This window comes from Lineus longissimus, chromosome 10 (assembly GCF_910592395.1).
Source record: "Lineus longissimus chromosome 10, tnLinLong1.2, whole genome shotgun sequence".
In the NCBI taxonomy this organism is placed as follows: Eukaryota; Metazoa; Nemertea; class Pilidiophora; order Heteronemertea; family Lineidae; genus Lineus; species Lineus longissimus.
In genome coordinates this window covers 10,679,295-10,703,724 of record NC_088317.1, presented here as the reverse complement: position 1 = coordinate 10,703,724, position 24,430 = coordinate 10,679,295, and the positions used below count along the sequence as shown (strand labels likewise).

The 24,430-nt window shown below is 39.8% G+C and overlaps 2 protein-coding genes and 1 long non-coding RNA gene across 3 annotated transcripts in view; 1 reads left to right on the top strand and 2 right to left on the bottom strand.

Moving 5' to 3' along the window:
• The window catches only part of LOC135495130 (uncharacterized), a 36,595-nt gene extending 23,469 nt beyond the window's left edge, over nucleotides 1-13,126 (bottom strand). Inside the window, exon 1 of the long non-coding RNA XR_010448525.1 lies at nucleotides 12,992-13,126. This is a non-coding gene — a long non-coding RNA (uncharacterized LOC135495130). The remainder of the gene's footprint in view (nucleotides 1-12,991) is intronic.
• LOC135494761 (uncharacterized) overlaps nucleotides 1-24,025 on the bottom strand; it is a 74,812-nt gene extending 50,787 nt beyond the window's left edge. The window contains exon 1 of the transcript XR_010448442.1: nucleotides 23,369-24,025. The gene's annotated coding sequence lies outside the window, so the exon portion shown is untranslated. The remainder of the gene's footprint in view (nucleotides 1-23,368) is intronic.
• On the top strand, nucleotides 8,606-9,353 carry LOC135495008 (uncharacterized). The gene is made up of 3 exons (XM_064783393.1): nucleotides 8,606-8,785; nucleotides 8,878-9,070; nucleotides 9,202-9,353. The coding sequence occupies exons 1-3, from the start codon at nucleotides 8,606-8,608 to the stop codon at nucleotides 9,351-9,353; spliced, it is 525 nt and encodes a 174-aa protein (XP_064639463.1).
• Nucleotides 24,026-24,430: the final 405 nt, after the last annotated feature.

Below are 24,430 nucleotides of genomic sequence, written 5' to 3'. Positions count from 1 at the left end.
CAGGATTGAAGAAAGCCATGTCCTTAGCATCATGAATGGTTTGATTGGCATCTTCAGCTTCAGTGTGCATATTATCTGGTGCAATGTCACCATATGATTCAGCTTCAGCCCTCTTAGCGGCTTCATCAATGATGTCAGCCATATGTTCATATTGTTTTCTTTTAGCATCTATAGTTGCTTCCTTTGCCATGTAATGAGCATAATGTGTGGTATGGCCTCCTAGCAAATCAGTTGTTTCGTTTCTCCAGGGCAAGAATAGCAGAAGTCGTTCTCGATAACAGTTTTCTGGGTCAGTATTTTTATTGTATCTAACATACCTAATTACCCTTGGGTTTTTCTTAAGTTTGTAGATTACACCAGATTTTGTAGTGAAATCAAATATATCACCAGTTTCAGTCTGCGGAAATGTATCCCTTTCAGCCTCAATTATACTAAGATCCACATCATCTAAATTGTCTTCAAAAGGATCATAATTTTGTTTCGGATATGTGACATTGAGTTTTGATGCATAATCTGCCAAACACCAATTGTTCAACTGTTTTGGTCTAGTGCTGTATCTTGTTATGATATTACCTACTTTGATATCTGTTGAATTGGGAGGAAGCTTTTCCAATTCAGTATTACTTTTAATCAAAAAAGTTCGATCCTCAGGTGGTGCTGTTGGGAGAAATATTACATCACGAGTTGCTTTGGTGAGAGGTAATTGCATGACTAGATATGCACTCTCTTGAGCTGATATTTCACAGGCATTTAGGAACTTATTTCCAATTTGTCTGACCTGCTGACGTAAATTGCTATTTTCATTTCTTGCTTCTTTACAAGCATTGTGTAATAAATTACTCATACCACGAGCTGATTTGCTAACATATGACACAATGTATGTTGCACACGCAAACGCATCTAAAACAAACTGAATGTCATGATTGGCTTTATAAGCATTCACCAATAATTTCATGTAGGCATTTACTCGAATTTCAGTTGGTTTTCGTTTCAAGAATATTTTAGGCCCATTAATTGATGTCCTTAGAGCAGAATAATATTCTTCTTCAGATAACTCTAACTGAGTAAGAAATTCATGAAATGATATGTCTGAACCATCTCCCATAGAGTCTAATTTATTTGTAATTCTCGTGTAATTTAGTTTGTGTTTGTCAATGTCTTCTGGCTCTATTTCAAATGAATACAAGATTTTAGTAGCAGGCATTGGAGGCAGAGGAAAATTGAAACGGCAAATTGCTTTTCCATTTTTACGACAAGTTTTACTATGTTTGTGTATTTGCAACTCAATAAAGGTTGCATCAGATTCATCAGAAAATGTCAATGAACAGCTTACATATTGGTCTATGAATTGGATAAGCTCTTCATCAGAGTTTTTATTCAGCTGTGGAGCACCATCAATCCACATGAGCATATGAATGTGAGGACTTCCCCGTTGTTGAAATTCAACTCGATAGAAAAAATCAGCCACTTTGCCAATAGGGTGATGTGGACTTATCAAGACTGTATGTAGAAATGTATGGATTCGATGATCGAAAAATCTTACACACGTAACAGGGTCAGCTTTAATTAAGTCACTTTTTTTGGTCCAGCTAAATTCAAGAATTTCTTCATCTGAATAGTTTTTGTTATCTAACAAATTTCCTAAAGTGCGCAGAAGATCAGTCCATCTAGTTTCAGCAGCAGACAGTGATATAAACCATGTTGGCAATCCCAATTGTCTTATCATCGCAAAAAGATCTTTTTTTCTTGCTTCAAAATATGGTGGAGAACTTCTTATTGTTCTGAAGATCCGATATCCTTCATCCAGTCTAGCTATTTCACTAATGATGGAAGCATCGAGTAAGTCCTTTGCACAATATGTTTTACCTTGTGTCTTACATCTTCGCATAGCGAGTTGAACTTTATCAGATATTTGTTTGATTTGCAACTTTTTCATTTTGTAGAAAAGATTTGGTACAGATGTTGCAACTCGTCTATCTGCTGCTCTTAGTTCCCATTTGCATATGTCACTATAATGAACAGGGACCTTACGCTGTTTATTATCTGGACGTCGCTGTCCAATGAATATTGATGGAAAGCAAAGGTATTCAGAATCTTCATCCTGGAAAAGGCCAAGTGGCCTCTGATTTTCACCTGGTGCAAATGAGTAAGTATAAGTGTTTGATATTTCAGGTTCATCTAATAATGTATCCAAATTGCCTGAATTATCATCTTGGTCTTCCTCAAAATGATCATCATCTTTATATTTTTCAGCCTCTTCAAATTCTTTTACAAGGGTATCAACATCTTTCTCATTGTAATCACTTCTACACTCGTTGTCATTGACAGTTTCATTCTCTTCAACTTCTGGTGGAAAACTTTGAAACCATTCATTATTCACTGTCAAATTTGCTGTTTTATACAATTCACTGGTTTTCATTAAATAATGCAGAGCGCTGATGATTACAGCAGGGCGTAGATTTTGTGTAGTAACAGCGTGGGTGTAGGATAATTTTCTCTTTAACTTGATTGGAATTGTGCAAGTTTTATCAATTGTTCTCGGAAGTGAATTGACTGTAGTTTGCACATCTGTCGGCACATTTACTACTGATCCTTTCATAGACAATTGTGATCCTCTTGGTAACTGTCGTATCTGCATAAATGGTATTCTCAAAGCTATTAGTCTCTCTTCAAGCTGATGTAAATCTACTAATTCTGTTGGTCGAGAAGGAAATTTCATTCCATTTACAACAGCTAATTTAGGAACTTTGCCGGATTTAAGGGAGTCCAAACATGTATTACAGAGCCATTGTTTACCATTCACAGATGATTTTTCTGTCAAAGCGCTTTTAACAAATTCAGAGCCAAAATTTTTGGGCCATGATTCTGAAGATTTTACAGAATGTTTGAACCAAGTTTGGTGGCAACAGGTGCATACATAGATTGGACCATCACATGTTAATGCATTAAATATGGCAATATTTGCATCTAAATTGCATCCATACTTCTTTTTTGTATACGAGTTATAAGATGGTGTTGTAAGTGGAATTTCATTTTGAGTGATATCTAATCTTTCATGACACGATTCACTCGATTTATTATCAAGCCGCTTTAACTTTTTTCTTAAGTTTTCAATGTTACAAAATGTATCATCTTGACGTAATTTCCTTTTTCTTGACGTATCGTTTACATTCTCGATACTCAGTTTTTGAGGATCAAGTCTTCCCTTTATCTTTGCTTGCTTGTCAGCATTTTTTTCTTTACAACGCTTCTCCTCATTTTGTCTTGCTCTCAGTTTGGAAAGTTTCTCATTTATTTTTAGCTGTTCATGTTTACTCTTATCCTTTCTTGCTCTTTGTTTGGAAAGTTTCTCATTTGTTTTAAGCTGTTTTTGTTTACTTTCATTCTCTCTTGCTCTTTGTTTGGAAAGTTTCTCATTTGTTTTAAGTTGTTCGTGTTTACTCTTATCCTTTCTTGCTCTTTGTTTGGAAAGTTTCTCATTTGTTTTAAGCTGTTCATGTTTACTTTCATTCTCTCTTGCTCTTTGTTTGGAAAGTTTCTCATTTGTTTTAAGCTGTTCATGTTTACTTTCATTCTCTCTTGCTCTTTGTTTGGAAAGTCTGTCATTTGTTTTAAGTTGTTCGTGTTTACTCTTATCCTTTCTCGCTCTTTGTTTGGAAAGTTTCTCATTGGTTTTAAGCTGTTCATGTTTATTTTCATTTTGTCTTGCTTTGCATTTTGACAATTTGTCAAAATGCTTCATTCGCTGATGCTCATATTTACTTGGTTCTCGTCTTTTTTCTTGCATACACAGTTTGAAATATTCATGTTTTTTTGCTTTTTTAGATTGATCAACTAAATACTTTTCAACCAATTCCCCTGATTTACGTGTATCACTACTTTGAGCATTGATAGCTGAATCCTGTTCATCTTCTTTAGCATCTGAGTGAACATCATCACTATTGACATGGTTGATGGAACTGTGTCTTTTTAGACCAAGCTTTAAAGCCCTGGATGTAACTTTCTCAACTTTGTAAAAAGTTACCTCAAATACAGATTGATTGACATTTGAAGCATACCGTCTTAAATACATATCTAACTTGGACTCATTTGAGAATGTGAGCAAAACTGAAAAACCATTTGGAGAAGGAGAACCTGATCTATCTCTACTGTGCGCATCAAACATATAATATCGATTATCAACATGCATTACAGCAAATGCCTGTGATCCAATGATTATAATAACTGCATGACATGAAGCCATCTTTACAAGAAATTCTCTCATAGATATAGCAGATGAATTTTCATTGTACACCAAGCAGATATTCTGTGACACCCCAACCGGCTTTATTTTGAAGTTTTCGCTCATCATTGAATGATATGGTGGAAGCTGATCAACAGCTAAATAACATAAACTTGGTACTGCCATTTTAATTTGTTTATACCACGAGTCACCTTCATCCAAGATGTCATCAAGGTCTTGTGATTGCCAATGAGCAGGTGAAATTATAAGTGAGTACATTAAAGCTGTAGCGGCATTGGTCACACATTGTCTGCCAATTGACGCTTCTGAATATTTTGAATTGCCCTGATGGAATGAGCCTTGTGTGACTTTATCAATATACGCGGGAATACCAGATGCAGAGAAAACTTGATCAACTGGACCTGGATTTGTTTCAATATCATTACTTTGTTGTAAAATCTGCGAAGAATAAAGTCGAAAACCAATAGCTAGAATAAGATCTATAGAAGCCAAACAGGCTATTCTGCACTGGCTTTGTCTGTCATGATAGTTTTCCATTATTTTTTCGAACCACTTTTCATCTTTCAAGTTCTGTTCAGCAACTGAGAGCTTATCATCAAACTCCCTTAGCATAACATCAAACTCAAACAAGACATGATGCAATTCAAAGATTGACTGCAGTTTCAGCATGTATGCAGACACAAACCAAATGGAAGAGAACAACCAAATAGTCTTGTGATTTATCTCTCCGTCATCTGAAGTCCAATGAATATCTGTCAAATCAAGAAAATGATAATTAGTACTTGAACAATTTGCATGATAACAGTGAACTGAACTTGGTGGCTGACTCTTTATTCTTGCTTTTAATGCATACAATCCAACTGAAGAGCGGTACTGAACAATGTCTATTCCCATATTTTTTATTTGCACAATGAAACGTAAACTTGTGAGATTATGAAATGTTTTGATATACAGAAACTCTTTCAACAGAAATTGTACTTGGGAACATTGCAAATATATATATATATATTATTAGATTGCCCGGAGGCAATAGATTTTGTGAGGTTTATTGGATTGCCCGGAGGCAATAGATTTTGTGAGGTTTATTGGATTGCCCGGAGGCAATAGATTTTGTTAGGTTTATTGGATTGCCCGGAGGCAATAGATTTTGTGAGATTTATTGGATTGCCCGGAGGCAATAGATTTTGTGAGGTTTATTGGATTGCCCGGAGGCAATAGATTTTGTTAGGTTTATTGGATTGCCCGGAGGCAATAGATTTTGAGAGGTTTATTGGATTGCACGGAGGCAATAGACCTTGGATTGCCTGGATGCAATCAACCTTTTTCCAAAAGGTGCGACCCTGATGGGGAGGCAAATTCAATACTACAACAGCCACCAAATTCAGCGAAGACAATGGGTATCAGCACCTAGTATCTGAAAATAGAAAAAAAAATTATAAATGATTCATCATTCATCAGTCACTACTTTATATCTTGATACAAACAGCTGTACAATCACTATGCCTAAACGTAGATCTTTTTTTTTCAAAATTTTTTGTAATAGATAACAAAGTAGACAGCAGACACCACTCCCTAGTTTACATTCTTCAACTTGTCTCCAGAATCACAACCTTGCCTCAACATGCACAACCTGTCTCAGAGTCACAACCTCATCTCTTTATGGACAACCCGTCTCCCCGAGTCACGAACTCGTCTCTACATGTCTTGGAGTCACAACCATGTCTATAAATGTCCAACACAGGCCCACTGGATGGATTTATAGTGGATACACTCTGCGCTCATCCAGGAAAATACATACTATTAGGCCCATGTCATTTATGGTACGCATAGGTTACTCGAAAGCGAAGACAAATTATAATAATTGAAATCAATCCAAGGTGAGACATACCCTAGTAGGCCTAGCTGTAGCACAGCATCAGAACAAATCAAATGTCTGTCAGTGAGTGAAGGCTACCGAATTCCTTACAAACTACCAACCATTCATCACACTGAGTCTGACAGTGTCACTGTGCATGATAAAGCCCTACGGACAATGGCCCATGCCTTTCACCATGTTACTGACGATGTTGCCCTACACTGCTACACAAAGCTTTGACTGCTACAGTTACTCATTTAGGAGTTAGGCCTAGGCCTACATCTGATTCAGACATCTGACATGAACACGTGCTATGGTTGATGATGGAGGCCGCCATTTTGTATCCAAAGCAGTGATTTGAGAGCAGTTCATTCCGCACCATTTCTTATCGAATTGTTACTTCCAAAGACCTGATACATGCATATTAAATAACACAAATGTTTAATGAACCACTGGCACTTGATTATTAAACGCATATTTGCATATTGAACGCAATCTAAACGTTTTTCGACCAGCATCACAGAAACATGACAGACCTACCTTAACCTTGCACTTCATAAGTCAAGATAGCGAAATACACCAGAACATAGAAATGCGACGAATCGATTTTAGAAATATAAATTATTTACGAAACTCTCAGACTAGGTTTAAAAACCTGCAAATAGAAACAAAATAATATAATTTCCGATCCTAGCATTGTGTCTTGCCCATAGGCCCTAATGGTAAGCCATTTTTTCATATTTTCCTATTTTCTGTTGTTTTATTGTTATTGACAAAAGCGACCCGTCATTGTAGAAGGGAATTCTGTTGACGTCATTAGCGGGAAATTCCTTCTAATCGGCGCTAATTTAGACAATAAAACAGCGATTTTAGATTAAAACGCCCAATTAGATAGCAATAACGTCTACCATTGTGCTGTTTACTACCAACAACACCTTGTGCTTGCTTACATTAAAAAATCTGAGCCATATTGGGCGAAATCATCGTCTAAAACTTCGCGAATCGAGAGCTCATATGCCCAGACCGAGCATAAACCCTGAATGAGCATAGTAATAGTAGTTCCCCGCGAATTTTGAAAACCACTTGGCTTCTTGCCAATTACATAACATGTGATAATACCACTTAAACGAGGTCGAAATTTGAAATCCTTTGGTGATAATTATATGCAAATCTTTGTCTTTCAGGGGAAATAAGCTGTTGTTTGTCCAATGAATAATTCATGAGAAATTGCACTATTTCAACTTAACGCTCCGATTGCCGTAGTATGCTTATTTTTAGGCGCATCGCTCCAATTTTTTGTGTCAACGTACCCTTACTCCTGATGTACACACACGCCAATTTGAGGGCCTCTAGCTCTTCTCAATTCAAAATGTGCACCACATGTTTAACGGATGGACGGATGGATGGATGGATGGATGGACAGACGGACACCACTGAACAACTTATTTGACAAGCTCGGCTGACTTAGTCAGCCGAGCTAAAAAATCTTCCCTTGAGTGCACCCTGTCAGAGTGGGTGACTTTACCATTATGATTATGCCATGTGTCACAGGACATTTAAGAGCAAGTTTTTATAAGAGTCAGGCAGGTGGTGATTCATGACCCTCTCAGATTTGTTCCAAAATTTTTTTATTGGTAGATATATGTTAATAACGGACGGAAATCACATTTTCTATCCTCAATAGGGTCCGCTTTTTTTTTAGGGGCCCCTGGAATATTGGGGTCAAAATGGGCCTAAAGGGCAAAATAACCAAAATGTGGTTTTCAAATGCTGGTATTTCTGTGCGCCCTTAGTGAGCCATAGAGATTTTCATGCGTGTAAGTCTATTGGGTATTGACTTTCAGAAAATGTGAAAATTTTGGCGGCTGACTAAGGGCGCAGCCCATAGGTGGCGCTGCAAAACGCGACATTTCGAAATTACACACACCTTCAGAGAGGTTGGTTTGCGCCCTAAGTCAGCCAGGGTGTTTCATGCGTATTATGATACATTAGCACCTACTGCTTTGATTTAAAGGAAATTTACGGCGGCTGACTTTGGGCGCACAAGTATAGGGGGCGCTTTTTGCCGCCGAAAGGTGAAATTACCACCTTTTCGCACAGCAAGTTCTCCATGCGCCCTAAGTCAAAACTGATCAAACATAGCTCAACTAGTCACCCAGCATCTCTAGTACCAGTGGTTAGGAGGGTTTCATGGCCGGTTTGCGTATTAACCCTTTTTGCACCGTTTTTTGTCGGGTCACTACGCGAAAAGGCTGAAAATGGAATTTTGTAAACTTTCTCCGATATTCATAAAACTTACAGGATTAGCTCCTTTTGCACTGAGAAAGGTGTTATCAAAGTTTCTGTGGAATGCAGCAAGCCACTTTTGTTGTAGGCTGCCATTTGGCGGCAATATTGGAACTATAAAGCAAAAGTACCAGTTTTAGTGAGAGACGACAGGGAAAAAGACCACTGCTGAGAACGTTGTCAAACTGATGCGATCTGCAAAGGATGCACAAGGCGCAAAGATGTTTTCACCAGAAGAATACTTAGCAAGAGATCAAGTTATATCACAGTTCTCTCAACTTATGGCCAAGAAGAAACGAGGTGGAACACTTGAAATCCCAGAAGCTGACCCAACTGATGATGGTAGTGACAATGAGGATGAAGGGAATGAGCAGATTGATGAAGAGTTAGAAAGTGTTCAGGTAACATCAATTCCATCCGATTTGAGTGAAACAATATCCTCGACAATTTTCTTTTTACCGAAAAAGATTCTACATCGATGTTTTACCTCCAGGAATCTGATCTTCAAGCAGAGCAACATATCATAGTTGATGAGTTGATCAACGATTTTCACGAAGAAAACATGGGGGAAATGGAGTACCATGCAGGAGATTACGCAATCATACAGTGTGGAGAGAAGGCATATGTTGGGATGGTACAAGCTGTTGATGGCGAACTTTGCCACATAAAATACATGAGACGAACAGGTAATTATGGAATCGTGATGGATGATTCTTCCCCAATGGAAATCTAAAATACGACATATTTTTCAACCATATGCCCATAGTTTGATAGTATACATGTCAGTAATATTAGCTGGTACTTTTCTGTATTGCAGGATTGTATTTTGGATGGCTTGATGATGAACATGCATCTTGGCAGGACAAGGATGACATTCGCGCTAGATTATCAGCACCATCCATTGATCGCCGTGGACATTACATATTCTCAAAGAAAGATGACCAGAACATGAAACTATATAAACTGTAGTTCACTGTTTAGATGTGATGATCCAGTTGGACAGTTTGGCCCTAATGGCATACTAACTATTTTGATAGTAATTTGCTAAATTTCTGCTGACATTTAAATATTGGTGAAGTTTTACACCATATTCATTGTAAAAGTGTTTAAGTTTCTGAGATACCGGTGATTTCATGGTAATTTTTGAATACTTTTGATTTTGAATAAACGGTTCATGATATAAAGGTCAAATTGCTCCTTTTTCTGTCAAATTTCAATTTTGCCACCAAGTAGCTTGCCACCTTGACCTAAAACTCACAAAAAATACTTTCTTTAACGTAAGGAAGTTATCCTGTAAGTTTCATGAATATCGGAGAAAGTTCACAGTTTACCATTTTTGGCCTTTTTGTCTAGTGTCCCGACAAAAAATGGTGCAAAAAGGGTTAATACGCAAACCAGCCATGAAACCCTCCTAACCACTGGTACTAGAGATGCTGGGGGACCATTTGAGCTATATTTGGTCAATTTTGACTTAGGGCACATGGAGAACTTGTTGTGCGAAAAGGTGGTAATTTCACCTTTTGGTGGCAAAAAGCGCCCCCTATACTTGTGCGCCCAAAGTCAGCCGCCGTAAATTTCCTTTAAATCAAAGCAGTAGGTGCTAATGTATCATAATACGCATGAAACACCCTGGCTGACTTAGGGCGCAAACCACACAACCTCTCTGAAGGTGTGTGTAATTTCGAAATGTCGCGTTTTGCAGCGCCACCTATGGGCTGCGCCCTAAGTCAGCCGCCAAAATTTTCACATTTTCTGAAAGTCAATACCCAATAGACTTACACGCATGAAAATCTCTGTGGCTCACTAAGGGCGCACAGAAATACCAGCATTTGAAAACCACATTTTGGTTATTTTGCCATTTAGGCCCATTTTGACCCAAATATTCCAGGGGCCCCTAAAAAAAAAGCGGACCCTATTGAGGATAGAAAATGTGATTTCCGTCCGTTATTAACATATATCTACCAATATAAAAATTTTGGAAGAAATCTGAGAGGGTCATGACCCACCCTCTAATAGGATCTTGCCTGATTCTTATAAAAACTGGCTCTTAAACGACGCTGAGCTCTTATACCTGGAATTGATAGATGCAAAAATATGATGAGAGAGATGTAAAACCTGTAGAACTATGAAAAACTGACTTCAAACTTATCTAGAGCAACTATGTCGAACTAGTGAAAAACTCTTCAGTGACACACCCTAACTCGAGATGCCAAAACCATGTTGAACTGTTGAATCCACGTTTTAGACACTACCAGGTACATGACAGCCAACGACAAAATGGCCGACATCGTCGGAGAATTTTACTTGTCGGCGTATAAATCTTTCCATATCTCAGCTATCAAAAGACCAATTAGTTAGATATTTACAAGTTTGGTAGTTAATTGTTTCTTTATCACATTGCAAGCATTAAAATTAAATTTGATCCTACTTGTCGGTCATTTTGAGACACTTGTCGGTCCTTGACGGTCAATTATGTTACTTGTCGGTCATTAGTACGACCCACTAATAATGCCTGTATCGTCATCATTATGTATACTGTCCTGTACCGTGCGTATATCGGCCTGTACATCGACCTGTACACTGTCCTGTACATTGGTACTGTGTATTTTTGCACTTGCACTGACGAAAATTTCGGGCGACACTTCTTGTGCCAGATTCGCCAATTTCTTGGCTTTTTTACTACCAAGTTCATATTTTCGACTTTCCTTGTTGTCTATCCAAAAAACCATCTTGATTTCGTTATTTTCAACTGTCAAATGACTGATCTAACGCCAAAAAGGACAAAATAACATTTACATTTTAAAAACACGAGGGCCTTGCCGCCATCTTGAATGAGCATGCGCAAATGGATACATGCACTCGACCCAATCGACCAAACTCGCACAGTGCCGAAATTAAAATTCAATTTCAGACACTGGAATTGGTAAAATTCCGCCATCTTGGATATCGGCATCCTGAGATTCAGGTGTTTTCAACACTGCGTCACCACCACTTCAAACTCCAAAGTCTTATCCAGGCCTAGTAAGTGCCACCTTCTTTCATAAAATGGCTTGTTTTATAAATAAATAACAAAATATGATCTTTGTAAATAAAACCCGAGATGTTCTGGTGTGTTTTTACGTGAATTTATTGCAAACTATCAATGCAGCGCAGTCATCGTGTTCTCGGGCGTAGTGGTGATGCGATAGCCTCTTTGCAATTGTAAAGATTCTTTACATTTCCACATGCGCGGTACTGCTTTTCAAGATGGTGGCAATTTAGCAGTGCTAGAGCCGTTGTTTAGGAACGACATCAGCGCCTCTAGTGTCAAGATTGCCAATCGACGTCATCGAGCATTGATTCGGGAAAGTCCGGAAGCGGGTTCGGCAAAGTCCGGAAAATATTCTCGGCCAAAAATTGACCAAAAAACGCTTCAAAGTCATGGAAATAATGAGAATATTAAAAATGTTTTTGTGATATTCCATGCATCGAATTTCCTTCAATGGGATTGGAGTGATTGATCAGTGACTGCCTTTTGAGGCGCGCGATCGCGCCCGCGCACCATCGCGCGCCTCAATTTTTTTTAGGTGAATGAAACATCGCGCGCCTGCCCTTTAAAATGCATTAAAAAATCGCGCGCCTAAAAAATGATTGCGACGCAGTGGAAAGTGATGCTAATTACACAGGGGTCAGTAAGTCAGACATTTCAATTATCGAACTATTTATGTGCTAAAGACTAGGCCATGATAGACAGAAATTATAGAAACCGGACGCGACTGCCGCAGGTGCACGAGCCGAGATGCAATATTCCCGCCGAAATTATATACTCAAGAGAAGACATACTATACCTGTACTCCGACGTAAATCTCGCAGTTCTGGAAATATCTTTGCGGTAGTCTCGCGCGTACCGGATATAACCCATCAAGCTTTTCTCCTTCAGAGAAATACTGCGTTGCGCTCAGGTGCCTTATAAGGCTGTGAACAAAATTAACGTTCGACCAATGAGAAAGCCACATTACCCTGCATACGAGGTTGGACGCGTGATCACTTAGTGACAAGTAAAAATAGAATCAGACCACATGTTTCTATATCTGTCAGAATGCTGCCGTTTGCGCTGTAGTACACGTGTGTTGTCCAAATTTTCGATTTCAAGCAAGTTTAAGGCCAACCTCGTGTCCACCAGACTAACGTTGTCGATGGATACCAGAAGAAAAGTTGGTTGGTGGTAAAAAAAACAGTGCACCTAGGATTTTATGGTGCACTGAAAACCATGCACCTGGCTTTTTCAAAAGGCAGTCACTGATTGATCCTTGATCTATTCTGCAGTTTGGCTGGACAAGCTCCATAAATGTTTTGTGGAAGAAGAACAAGAAACAGAACCTACCTACCTAACCTAGTGATATCAAGATGGTCTCCACTGAGAGTGTGGAGACCATAAATATGTGCAGAAAAATTAGCCTTCCAGCAATGGTTTGCCTATGGGGTGGGGGGTTCTTTACCTCAAGCAGCCTCCTGCCTACCTTTCATTTGCTTTTCTAAGCAAAACACTGGCACTGGCCATAATGCCGTTCTGTATGATCTATATCTGGCATCCCCCCCCCCAAAGAAAAACAAATAAACAAGCCTACCATGCTTTCTTTCAGTCTCGGCTTTTTCTGTGGCAGCAAGTATTACTTTTCGTCTCTGTAATGGCTTCAGGAAAGAGAGTTCCTCTTCCTTGGCAAGCTTCAAATCAGCAATCGTGCAACAGCCCAGATCGTTCACAAGTATTTCGGCAATATCCTCACGTTCGTAATCTTTCATCAAAGGGAATAGTCCCGCTAGGAAGTCCCTCAGACATTTCTCCGGAACACCAGTCTCCATGCTGAAAAACTGAAACACAGACAACATTATTACTTCTTTGGGAATAGTTAAACTTTTCATCTTATCGCACTACATGTAGTCCTTGTTTTTTGGACAGGAGCGATTATGTTTTCAACCAGTTCCTGTCAGGTCGACCAGAGTCAGCAGCTGCGGGCGTCAGCTCTCTCTACTGCATTGGGAAGGTCAAAGGGTGGAGAAGAGAAGTTGGAAATAATTCTGGGAAAATTGTACCGAATGTGGACCCTCACCATGCTTTATTACATCCAAATTCTACTGAGCGCCCAAGTAGTCCCCGAGGCAAATGGAGTGCTTCAGGGCAATGTAGGTTATGTTGCTTCGATTGTATGCTGACAGTGGTTGTCTATCTGGCAATGCGCTGAAATCAATGCATTGCATTTCAATTTCATCCTCTGAACTTTCAAGTTGATACAAGCCAAGAGCAGGATCTATGCAGCTTGTTTGTATCCTCACAATTAAATGGCATTTGCCATTATTGACAAAATCATCATTCAGGATGAATGACTCAATTTTAGCAAATGACAGATTAAATCGTGTCACACCAGGACACCCGACCACAACATAGTCTCCTCTGGTAAACCGCATCTCATTTACTATGACACATCCTGAAATAGAAACATCATTGCCATCATGGTGTCCGCATTTTTTCACTGCATTTGCTAGGGAAGTACTGTACAAATCGGGAAAAAACGGAATGGAACGATCCGCAGACACACCCAGGCTGAAGTATTGCCCTTGACGACAATAAGCTTGAAAAAGCTGGTGTTTTGTGGCCAGCGACTTTAGTTATGTTGATGAAGTTTGGGCTGTGGCGAACATGTGTTTTAAAGAAGGAATGTTTACTTTCAAATTTTAGAGTCCACAATCTTATATAAGCGGACCAAATTTGAAAATCAGTTCGGGGTAGTGGTGAAGGTAGTGGTGCTTCGGCCGCAACTTGTGATCAGGGAACAGCACCCTTCTATCACTCAAGTAATCATCGACCAAACTATGCAGATAGAATATCTGTCCTTCTGAGATCCTGGGTGCACAGACTAGCTCGACAATCTGCCTTAGAAGAAGTATTCTAAAATACCTTGGTACCGTAAAGTCAACTTTTAAATGGAAAATGCATAAGCCTCGTTCTGAGAGTGGAGTGTTTTGGACACGCAACCAAGATGCTCTACCAAAGTTCCCTCGGGTTGCACTAAAATGTGGAAATCATGCACACAGCTCACTTCAGAAGTTTGAGGCTCTCAAAACACTGCTTCAAACACAAATCAGCCAAGGAAGCATCAACCACCCTAAGTTTTTTAATGAGCACTACACATATTTGCTGAGAAAAACGCTCCAAATAGCCCATTTGCGCGGATTTTAGCATCACTTGAGCGAGCCGATCCGGACTTCCTATACGCGCTGCCGTAACATAATGTAAACAACGGCGCTACCGGCGTTCCGGGCAGGCGATGGATGGAATTTGCCAAATTCGCACATATTCAAGTTATTTCGTGGCCTATCTTTTTAAGTTTGAGGTATTTTAGAATAGAAATTGAACCCTCGGCTTCGGACCTTGGTTGAGTTACCAAGACACTCTCGGGTGGAGCTAAAATTTCGTCCAAACCCTCGCCTGTCGGCTCGGGTTTGGACTGTATTTTAGCTCCACCCAAGAGTGTCTTGGTAACTCAACCAAGGTCCTCCGCCTCGGGTTCAATTCCTTAATCAATAGCCAAGTTTCATCTTCACTGTTCACTATCTTGCCATGTAAGAACAATGGCAGATTTCTAAGTAGACACCAGTTCTGTGCAGCATGACCAATAAGTTTATCTGCTTGGTTGGCCAACTCTGGTGGCTTGTCTCTGTCATCGAAACCTTTCAGTTTAGTTACCCGAATAGATCTGTTCAAGAAATCATATGTGAACCACTTTTTCTTTACAAGGTCTTTTATCAGTAATGCTAAGTCATACCTGACAATCCCTTCAAAAAGGTCGTGTCCCAAGCAGGGAGGTAGACCAGGCTGGCAGACGTGAAAGAATTTCAGACAATTGAAGGGTGAAGAAAACCGAATTCCTTTGTAAGACACTTCCTCGGTTTCCTGCAAGTATTCAACTGCTTCTGAATAATTTTCAGGTGTTCTCTGTTCAGAAACGAAAAGTTCATCTTCACTAAATTCGACTCGTCTTATCTCACAATATCGACAAATGAAAGGGTGGGTGGAAAAGTTTTCCGAAAATCCCCCTAAGCAGTGACTGCCTAAATTGTCACCCAAAATGAAGAGCAATGATGCCAATACATTTTTCTTGCCATGTACCGTAACTCCACGTTCCTCAATGTCTTTTAGATCAGCCACAAGCTTCTCAAATATTTTCTCCGTACCAAAATACTTGAAATCTTTCTCTCGACAGAGCACTGAGCAGCACCAGCTGCATTGGTTCAACCTTTGGCTTTGAGCGACAAAGAGGAAAAAGGTGCCCAAAAGTTAGATATACTGCCAGAATCTTATGTTTGTTACGGGCAGATCCTAATGGGTTAACCACTTCAAAGGCATCTTGATAAATAAACAGAACCACTGCATCAGGATCACTGCCAAACAGGCCATGCTGTTGGAAAATCTCCCCATCCATGAAATCTGAGTATATTCCAGGTTCAGAGACATGTTGAGTTTCATACTGCTTTTGCACCGATTTATATCTAAAAAATGCCTCTATTGTCTCTTTAATGGGCACATACTGATAATGTCGCTCGACGTTATTGCCATCTCTACCTAACCTGACAGACACAGGGGCAACAAAATCAAATTTGTCTCTGTAGAATTTTTTTCTACAGTAATCTGTTCGCAAGGGACCGTCAGTACTGTGGACGCTTTGAAAGTAATCATTATCAAACACCTCATGAATGATGCCTTCTACAGATTCTTGGGGAATTCCTTCATCGAGAAGGGACTTCTTTAATTGTGACAACAATTCCTGTCGGCCAATATCATAGAACCCACTAATACTTGAAATGATTTCTTGAACAACTGTCTGAGGAAGGTGGAACTTTGATTCCAATTTTAGATAGAACAGAGCAATGTTTTCAAGAAATGCATCCTGAGTTAAAGATTCCTCATCAGCCGTTTCACTTTGGAAATCATCATCCGGGCTGGGCGGCTGCTCAGTCACGTCAATGTTGTCATCATGTTCCAGATTGTCACCATTGTTCAGATGCTGATCATGAATGATGAACGCAGTATCATCAACAGCTGCATGACTTTCACCTTCACCAGGATCACTGGTCCCACTATCAAGAACCTTGTTTTTGATAGTATGATGACGTGACAAATGGCATGTGAAGGAAGACTTCACTTTGTACCTCACATCACAGCCATAAGGGCATTTCATCTCAACACCATCAGCAATATGATTGCGAACATGACTGACTAGCAAAGCAAAACTATCACATATTTTCTTGCAATGATGGCAAGTAAGATTCCTATCAATCTGGTCGTTCATCTCATTCTCCTGGTTTCTCTGACTTGGCGTCCTGAGAGGAGGACCCGTATGTAGCCTATCCTTACACTTATTTCTGAATTCAGGATGATCTTTTGTTAAATGAGTATTGAAGGTCTGATAATATATACTCTAAAGAACCTACGACAACCTGGAACTCCACATGGAAAATCTGAGCGGTTTAAATGACTGTGCAGTGAGTAATGATGCCTGTAATTCTTTGGTGAATTGGACTTATAATGGCAATGATGGCATTTGTACATGATTGATCATAGAAAAATAAGATAGCAGCTTACCAGTGGACTGACGGAGAGACAGCAGTTGTAAGAGCATACACTCAGAGCCAGGATCTGAAAGTAAGAATATAATAATTACTCTGTTGTGTTGTGACATACTGCTTGCTGGCGCATTATGAGCCAAAGACATGGATATAATGAGCGACAGCCAGCAGTGTTACACCATGACAGTGCTCAAAATGCCATCTAACATCTAACAATCCCATCAACGCCAACTAACGGTCAGGATCTTAGCTAGAAGGATGTAGGCCCTACAGCATGTAGGCCTAGCCTTTACCTAAGTAGGCATAGCTACACATTATGAAAGCAACTGCCAACCCTATAGGCCTACTACTAGCTTCCCCATCTGATCTGTGCAGCAGCATATCCATCAATGACCATGCATGATAACACCACGTTTGCACGTGTACACCGGCGGCGGCGACACACATTCCGAGCTCATTCATGCAAACAAATCAAGTTATCAACTCGAAATTATGCGTTCAACCTTACGACTAACTTATGCACTTTACGTATGTCGCAGCAACATATCACAATTGTGTGTTAAACGTGGGAAATTGTTCAATTTTTACTGCTTAACTCAGATCGTGACAGCGACACGTTTCCAGAGGATGTATTCAAGGCGCATGCGCGGCCCGCGCTTTCGAAATGATCTAAAATTACTGCTTACCTGTTTTAAAGGAGTTCTTTAATTATTATTTCAGTATGGTTCATCTTCTCTTTTTTCATTAAGAAAGCATACTTCCTGACGTTTTTCAAAAAAATTTACTCTCAAATAGTATAAAAACGCGTTTTTAATTATTTTTACAAGTTCAAGTACAAGTTCTGGCGCGAAAGACGTCAGTGCACGCCGAAGTCCGAGTTTACGTCACCCCGCTATTACGACGTAACGTCATTTCAATTCACGTCGCAGTATGAGCGGGGTGTCGCACCTACAATCGGACGTCATCGATGACACCCGATTGTAGTTTCCAGGCTCCAGACAGCACCTTACAGTGCATCGGTTCATAGGCAGATGATCAATGCGTTGAGGCTGACTCGGACACAACATCGGAGAGAGAAACGTCAATATTTTCGTCAGTTTTTGAATTTTTGAATTTTTTGTGTTTTTTGGTGATGAAAACTGTTAGTGCAGAATAGGAGGTGACTTGACAGCCGAAGGCTTGGTAATATTGCCCTTAGTTACCATACTGGTCCTTTAACGGTAAATCATACAGTGATTTTAGTGACTGAAAAGATACTCATTTACAAACTTTCTGTATTTTCACAAGTTTAATTTGATTTTACTGATACAGTTTTGTGCAATCTGTAAATTTACAGCAAAGTTGATAAGATTAGGTCCGGGGATTAGGTAGGAATTTTCTAAATTCACTGCTGTTTCTTTAAATTCACCAAAAAGCACGGTTAAATCACGGCAAATTGTTGATTTACAGAACCATGTAAAAATATTTCTGTGAATTCTTCCGTTTTTTTTTATAGTGTACCTGGGTAATTCCAAATTACAGAATAACCCACTCAACTCAAGTTATGATATCGATTGTCCCATTGTCATGAGCATTTCCACTTGTTATGGCGAAACCATAATCGCTGTCACTTTCAGCCTCATCCTCAGCAACAAATCTCGATTTGTCAGACGTTTTCTTTTTGAACTGGGACTTCCTGGCGGGGAATTTCGAACTTTTCCCGCCTATTCCGGATTTTCCCAACTTGGAATTCCCAGACTTCGTTATACAAACAGTAGCAAAGTGTCCTTCGAAACCACATTTCGTACAAGTAGCGCCATGCGCCGGACATTCTGGATTCTTCGAAAAGTGTCCTTCTTTGCCGCACCTGTAACAGGTTTTGCCGCTTTTAGCACTAGCAGCTGATTTGAACGATTTCCGATCACGTTTGTTATTTCCGTTTGACACGTAGTTCACCTCACTGCTACGGTATGGGCGGTTATTACCGCAAATAAAGACAAACCAAAGCAAAGACACTTGTGTAGCATATCAAGGACACGTAGATTGATACTCCTATGTGTGCCACATCAAAGACATCTGGACCATACACCACATCAAAGATAACGATGCGAAGTCAACAGGCGGCGCCACCGTCTTGGGAAAAGTAAAAACGATTTCGACAACTATAGGTTTTTGTTGATAGAAGCGACTATTTTTATTTTTATAATCATTTTTTTCTCGCAGTGAAATTTTTATTATTTGATTCAACTTCAATAAGTTAAATGAGAAGAAAAATAAATATCTCGACTTGAAAAAAAAAATTAATTTCAAATTTTTTTTCTTGACTTGAAAAAAAATATATTGACTAGAAAAAAATCATTTCGACTAGAAAAAAAATCATTTCGACTTTTTGAAGCAAACGGCTTGCCATAGGAGAGAGGTGGCAAATAACAACAACGTCAACAGGCAGCGTACGGCCGCCAGCAATCTACAGTGGCGCCGCCTGTTGACTTCGCATCGTTATCTTTGACGTGGTGTATGGTCCAGATGTCTTTGATGTGGCACACATAGGAGTATCAATCTACGTGTCCTTGATATGCTACACTAGTGTCTTTGCTTTGGTTTGTCTTTATTTGCGGTAATAACCGCCCAGGAGTATCAATCTACGTGTCCTTGATATGCTACACAAGTGTCTTTGCTTTGGTTTGTCTTTATTTGCGGTAATAACCGCCCATACTACGGCTACTACTGGCGTTTCCAGCAGATTTCGAGTTGGACTCCACCCCCTTTGATTGCAAATCAACGGCTTCCATCGCCCTAGCTGTCTCCAAAAGAACCTTTAGCGTCAGGTCTGCGCCTTTCTGCAGTAGCTTACGACGTAAATGCGACGATTTACACGTATCGATGATCTGGTCCCTCAGTTGCTCATTGACGTGATCAGCATCACCAAAATTACAGTTCAATGCTTGGGTTTTCAACCTTGCGAAATATTGATCAACAGTTTCTTGGTTTTCCTGTCTCATAGACCTAAATACATGTCTCTCATACGGAGTGTTCATCTTGGGTGCAAAGTATGCATCTAATTTACGAGATGCCTGCAAATACTCGGTGTCTTCTTCCAAACCAGCTGGTGCAGCCACATCATCTAAAGTTTCGAATATATCCTGCACGTCCATACCAGCCGAGTGAAGGAGCAGGGCCGTCTTTTGGGCCGCTTGCGTGACCCCTTTTCCATCAACGTAATACTGGAAAGTCTTCTTCCATCGCTTCCAGCGTGGCCCCACACTGCATGCATCCCCATGTATGGTGCTGCTCTCCAATTTCGAGTCATCCCCAATTTCGCGAAAACCCGTTTTTTCCCGTTTTCTCGCGCGTCACTTCGTTTCCAGAGAAGAAATTTTCTGATTTTTGATTTTCATTTCGTTCCGCAAAGAAAGCGCCCAAAATGCGTCCTAAACAGGCAAGCAATTCTCTAATTACGTTCAAAACACTGGGTCAATACCTCGGATCATGCACACTACACAGAAACACAACAATCAGTCGCGCATGCGCAATACCCGCGAAAATGGGGGAGCCGCTTCGGATTTGTTTTGGTCTGCATCGATCTTTCAGTGAGCGATTTCAAGATTAATTCACGCTTAAAACATCCACGCAGCACCCCAGATATTTCGTTATTGATCTCAAATTTCGTTATAAATAAGCTTTTGCGTGTATGGAATCGCTGGAAGCTAGTAAATCTGCACTTAGTGATAAGACCCGCGAAAACTGGCTCCTACATGATACACCGAATATGGGCAACGGCGCCAGGTCGATTTTCACTGCAATTATTTACAGTTTTAAAGTTCTGTTTTACCACGTTTACCGTACTTATCAGGGCGAAATAATCGGGCGTATTTAAACTACAGTTCTTAGTCTTTTAGATTATTTGCCTCGTCGCCACTTTGTGCTACATTTAAGCGGGATTCGACAGATTCAACTCGGACGAATATTCATGATAACAAATTAGATGACATGTTTTATTTTGTCGCCCCTAGCGGACTCTCAATGAGCTACACAGTGACAAATATATGGAGCGCTAAACACTACAACCCCTCCCCTTTTAGAAGAGTAACCACTATCAAACAATAAACTCTGCTCTGCAAAAATATCAGTCCAGTTGTCCTTCAAATGTCTATTACGAATGTCTTTTTAAAACTTCAGCAGAGTATTATGACCTCAAAATTGTACTATTCAAAAGCACAGTTTCACAATAATGTCCTTCACTTTTATTCACTATTTAAACACAGCGCTTAGACAAGCTTAGAATTACTGTCTCCACTTAGACTGAAATACTGGTACACAGTAAAAAAACCAATTACTGTAAAGTAGCTCAGGAGCTTTCAAACTCTGACTTAAAATATTCAAACTTGTAACTTAGTAACTCTAACTTATTTAACTCTGGCAAACTCATCAACTCTGGTAAACTTCTATTTACACCATAAACAAAATTACCAAATATGAAAAGATAGGAACAAACAAGTACAAAATTGTACCAGTACCAAATTCTAAAATACTGCAATATGCACTTTAGCATGTAAAGTCTTACTCAGATATTATAACGATATTAATATTAACATTACGGAAAATAATATTGTGATTACGGAAATAATATTGACATAACGGAATTAATAATATCGACAGTACGGAAATAATATCGTCATTACAATATTAGAGAATTATGATCGTTGTTCCGATCCGTTCTAAATACGGGCGACTCGTTCAGAAGCCGCGACGATTCGTCCATGATCAATACACCGCGCGGCGGTATGTCCGAAACTAAGTACGCATGCGCACTCGCTATGAGTATTATGACGTCATCTACGGACATTATATGTGACGTCATCCGTGACGCGAAGTTTGTGTTTATTGTTGGCCGCGGACTGCGCGTTTCTTTATTGTTTAGACGTTACGACGTTTTGACGTCGCAACAAGAAAACTCACAACATGAACAACATGGCGAATCTTTAACGCAAGAACATCCTGCGCCGCCATACCGCATTATTCCGCATTTTCCGCTTAATTATAAAGCTAGCACGCGAGGCCTTTACGTGAGTAATGTGTAATGTGTAATGTGTAATGTGTATATAATGTCAATTAAATTATTTGTGAATTGTATTCTTTTTTTTTAATATCCGCCACGTATAGTTTTTTTTGTCCTCCGCCGGCTAAGGGCTGCGACATGGTCTCTCCGACCGGATACATATTTGTATCGGTATAGTTTGGTAAATTGATTGAAAAGTGGCTAATTGCGAGCCTCTTGGACTAGTGGCAGATATAGATGAATTAGAATAGATTAGATAAAGATTCATGTTCAGAGAAACTTGGTCACCTTACGTTGTCATTGTCGTCAGGATTGTTGTCACAAATAGGGTGTGTCAATGAAGACCAAAAATTGCAGCATTTGTTTGTTAAAACAAGTACATATTAACGAGTTGTACGAACTATAGTCAGACCCATCCTGAGCTTCAGGTTTTTGATACTCCTACGTCCCAGACAAAACCCTGAGAAAATCCATTAGAACCGACAGCGAAGGGTGGCTGTTCTGATAACCTGATACACTGTGCGTAATGTATGTATATATAGTGTTTTATATGACAATAAAATGTATATGAATAAAGTTTAAGATAATCCTATCGTTAAATCGTTTTATACGTCATCGATTCTATGCTGTTAAACATTGTGTAGACGTGTAATTGTGTTTTAATTAAGTAATGAAATAAATTTGCAGCGGGGTGCGCGCAATACGAAGGAACAGCACTGAAAAATTCAGAATTTTCATAAATACCCGGATGTTCTAAAAATAGCAGCTAATGAAAATACGCGTTTCATGGCGCTGATTGACGCCATCTTTGAAATTTTAACTAACCTACCTCGGACCCGAGCCCTATGGCGCAAAAGACTATACAATTGATAGTGCATCTGAGAGCATTAATTCCTGGGTCCGTGGTTTACGAATTTCCGAGACTCAAATACAACCGACGCTCTGATTGGGCGCTTTTTTTCTACCGCTACAATCCGTCTGAAGGGCATGGATTTCCCCAGGGGTTTGTAATAGCGAGAGCTGGAGCATATGGAAAACCACTGGGTGCCGAGGATGAGTCAGACCATGCGTATAGTGTAAATTGTACCTGTATGTCCATGCGTAAAGTGAGCTGAAATTGAATTGTGATTGGATACTAATTAATTGTAGTAGGCCTGGACGTTCATGTTGATTCAGTAATATTACCACTGCATTTTATAAGCCCCCCTTTAGGAGGGGCTCTTAAGATACACGTGTGTGCGGGAGTAGATAATGTAAATGAATGATGAGAAATAAAGAGAGATTGTATATCCTACAAACAATTTTTTTTGGTATTTTTCTGAATTAACTCCGTTGAGTTTACCGATTTCTCCGCGATCTTCCGGTGGTGGTTGCTATCCCATTGGTTGAAATTAATTTAAATCTTCATGGGAATTCGCTACATCATATGCCTAAGAAATTGGCCAATTATATTAATATTTTTATCAGAGAAATATCCGTCCTAAATAATGACAGAAAAGGGTGGTTTATTTCAATTTTGTGTCGACATGATCGAGGTCACGTGACATAAAAACAAAACAATCGCACACACCCGTCCAAAAAAGGCACTTTAAGAAAAACAAATACGTTTTTCCAGCTTAAAACCACACTGACGACTAAGTTATATTGGTCTACTGCCCAAATCTGAAGTATCAAATTGAATCACAAACTAGAACTAGCTCTATTTAGCTATAGTTGCGTGAAAAATTCGGGTGAGCGACGTACATTCTGTACCCTAGCGGCCAATAATTAAACTACTTTCAGCCGTCTGCTCCGGTCTCGTTAGGGAGTTTTTCCCAAATGTACGCGATGATGACGTGCCCCATTAACAGGACGTAACATCTATTTTAAAATGCGTTTCGAAAGTGAATGCATGAGGACAACCCATTTGTGTCGTATATCACTGGAAACGCCCGATTCCCGTGAATAAGGTCAATCACAATGTATTACATTACCAAAACAAAAATGTGTCGGAAGGAACTATATGGATGGTCCCATCGCACCCCCCCCCCCCTCCAGCAGTATGACACAGAAGGGCTAGTTGACTGTTCACCGGGGGGGGGGGGGTTTGGGGGGAGCTTCCCCCCAACGCTCTGGTAAAAACCTATGTCGACGGAGGGGGGTTTGGGGGGGTGTCCCCCCCATTGTAACAGCTGTAGTTGTTAGAGCTTGCACTTAACATATGCTCGTAGGGGGGTTCGGGGGAGCTCCCCCGACCTAAAGGGGGGCTCACTAAGTTCTTGACTTTACATATTAAGACCCCCTTTAGGAGGGGCTCTTAAGATACACGTGTGTGCGGGAGTATATAGTGTAAATGAAGTGAAATAAAGAGAGTAAATATTGTATATCCTACAAACAATTTTTTTTGGTATTTTTCTGAATTAAC